Here is a 2,813-nt window from a genome sequence, read left to right on the forward strand (position 1 = left end):
TTGCTATGGCAACCGACTGATGAAGTTCGACCCAAGGGTTTAAACCTTCTCTATTCAACCTAAGTCACATGAAACCAAATAAATTTTTAAGTTTATCCTAGATTAGATTTTTTACAAAAAACATATGCATTCACATATTTACTTAATTTACAATCAGCTCAAATGGGAGAGTTGCCCAATGCTAACCTTAATGAGTTGCATCATATGCAATCAACTACTTTAGAAAACAATTGGGTTAAATGGGGCAATTGACCAATGGTTGCCAAAATTTCTTGACAATCCTTGTGATCACAATGAAGCTGTGGCATGAGCATTTGACAGTTGGTTAAAACTTGCAACATCTCCTTGAAAGCGGCCTGTATATAAGAAAAAAGACGCATCAAGCACTGAGCATGATGGACAATGTAACAAAAAAGTATGTTCTATTGAGAGTCAAACCGCTAAAAGGAAATACCAAGTGCACCTCACAAAAATTATACCTGCACGCGTACCATGGCATTTGACCCATATGCAATATTTATGCCAGGATGCAAAGGATCATCAATCCATAATGGAGTATATATATCATCACGCTTGAAGATACCACCCGGGCTTCCATTAGTCCCCTGCAGTGATAATCAAAATGGTGCCAAAGACATCAAAAAATAGTGATGATCACCAACGTGAGCATACAATACGATAAGGATTACAGCCTATTCGAAGAACATTGACATAGCAAGGATATATCTCTACCTTCAAAACAATCTTCTCATGGGATAGATCCATCTCAAAGCCAAACATTTGAAGGAAACCGAGAAGTAAAGCCCCCAGGTTTGGCGAGCCACCTTGATCCCAAAGAGGTAATCCGGTCTCAATGGAAACTGCTGCTCGTCTGACAAAGCGGTCACGCAAGTTGTTGTGAGCATTGCTGCTTGAGGTTGATGAATTCGACGGGAGAGATGTTGGAGGTGATGCAGGTAGATCACAGTTGGTATTTTCATCCACAAACACATACCAAGAGATTGGCCAAACTTGCCGGACTCGCTGTCAGCAGAGAGTAAGCCAGCCATTTACAACAATGACATTAATTCGAACAAATGGGCATAGTTTTTCAACCTTTTAAAACTGTTAGAAGACTACAAGTGTAGGAAGAGAAGAGAAAATGGAGTACCTCCAAATAAAACGCAACCATTAATGTCAACGAAAAAGAACTCAAACCGCCTGAGTAAACATTACTTAATTTCTTGTGATGCAGAAAAGACTTCAGCAGCAGAACCTAATCACATATATAACCAGAGTCAGAAGACATTACCAGGCTGAAAAATTAAAACCAACGATTGCGTCAAAGTAGAAAGTAGATGTGAAAGTTGAGTTACCAATGGAGCTAGAGCAGGTAGTTCCCGTATCTTGTGAAGCACATACTCTCGGGCTTCACGACCTGTGTGATGAGGGGCTTGATCCGGTGTACTCTCCATGGCTCCAGGCGCAATTGGGTTGCTCATACCTCCTGCAATGGTTATGTCCACTGCAATTGAATCGGGTGTGTTTGCTGATGTGCCAGCAAAGGGCTGACAAAAGCATTTCAGGACGGGCATCCATCCATTTTCGAGGAGGTCGATGTTCTGACACCACTCGTATGTTCTTAGCACTACACAAAGCTCGCGTAATAATGAGGCAGTCGATGTTAATGGAGGACTAGCTGGAGCGTCAACAATAGTTAGATCAACGTCACTGTATTGTAGACACAAGCCTGTCCCGAAGGAACCATATACCTGTTAAAACCAACGGCAATAAAATCCATCAAACTACCCATCGAGCATCTTGCAACAAAATACACAAGTACACTGCTGTTAAAATCTATCCTTTTAGCCCATGAAGACGCAGAGAGAGTCCATACAAACCTCCACATCTGATTCAGGCCACACCTCTTGGATACCTTTCCTGACACAATCAATGGCAGCCTCTACGTGAAGCTGGATTTCCGACGTAGGCCTAGTCAATTTTGCAAAACGCAGAATCTCAAAGTGCAAGGCCTCAACAAAACTAGCTGTTATTGGTGGTGGACATGCGGATGGTCTTGATATAATGGAAGGTACAAGCAGGAGTGGGAAGCTCTGCACAAGATGCTGCAGTCTTTGTGGAAACAGTACTAGTTGAACATTATTCGCCACTTCAAACCCCTGGCCAGATACTTCTGCTTCACCATGATCTGACGGCAATATAAGATCTAGTGGGGGAGACATCACGGTGGCCAAACGACCCTGGTCCCGCACTTGGCGAGGAGGACTTTGCGTACAAAGAGGTTCCAAAACCGGCCTAATTTGGCGCTCCTGCGACTGCACACACGCAGGTTGCTCGTTGTCGGTAGTCGATGACTGCACTACTTGTTTTCTAATAGATGACATCCTTCTGGCTTGTGGATTATTCTATCCCCACTGAAGCCCGTACGTAGAGACGTCCTTGGCTAACCAAGGAGCCCGACACACTGTGCTCAGGCAAGATCCACCTCTTCTAGCGAAAACAGTCGCCCACAAGCGCCCGTCACCGCCTGATCTCAGCTACACCGAACGCAAGCTCCACCCTGTTGGCCAGCTAGGCTTTAGCTCATGTACGCAGCTCTCCCAGCTCTCAAAACACACCGGAGATCAATCCCAGCTTAACGTCAATCTCCAAGGCTCTTCAGACGCACCGGAGATCTGATACAATACACGCGGAGCTTAACGAGAGAATGATTATACAAGGGTTGGGAAAGGCTCTCTCTCTATATATATATGACAACCTCAAAAGGTGGCCGACTGTTCACTTTCTCTACCTCATATTGCAACCTCAAGAGG

At 44.3% G+C, this 2,813-nt stretch overlaps 1 protein-coding gene across 1 annotated transcript; it reads right to left on the minus strand.

The window, feature by feature from the left end:
• Positions 1-200: 200 nt before the first annotated feature.
• Positions 201-2,222, minus strand: LOC147635597 (uncharacterized). Its single transcript, XM_086802289.1, has 6 exons — positions 1,881-2,222; positions 1,356-1,751; positions 1,151-1,255; positions 733-1,023; positions 480-605; positions 201-356 (listed from the first exon to the last, which is right to left on the minus strand). Exons 1-6 carry the CDS (start codon positions 2,220-2,222, stop codon positions 201-203), a joined length of 1,416 nt encoding a protein of 471 aa, XP_086658415.1.
• Between the last annotated feature and the right edge of the window lie 591 nt (positions 2,223-2,813).

The sequence above is a fragment of the Cibotium barometz genome, chromosome 9 (assembly GCF_041138505.1).
Source record: "Cibotium barometz isolate CiBa-2024 chromosome 9, ASM4113850v1, whole genome shotgun sequence".
In the NCBI taxonomy this organism is placed as follows: Eukaryota; Viridiplantae; Streptophyta; class Polypodiopsida; order Cyatheales; family Cibotiaceae; genus Cibotium; species Cibotium barometz.

Coding starts and splice junctions, on each gene's coding strand:
- LOC147635597 (XM_086802289.1), bottom strand. CDS start 2,222: ATGTCTCCCCCACTAGATCTTATATTGCCGTCAGATCATGGTGAAGCA. Junction 1,752..1,880: donor GGCCTGAATCAGATGTGGAG/GTTTGTATGGAC, acceptor TGGTTTTAACAG/GTATATGGTTCCTTCGGGAC. Junction 606..732: donor ATGAGAAGATTGTTTTGAAG/GTAGAGATATAT, acceptor TTATCACTGCAG/GGGACTAATGGAAGCCCGGG.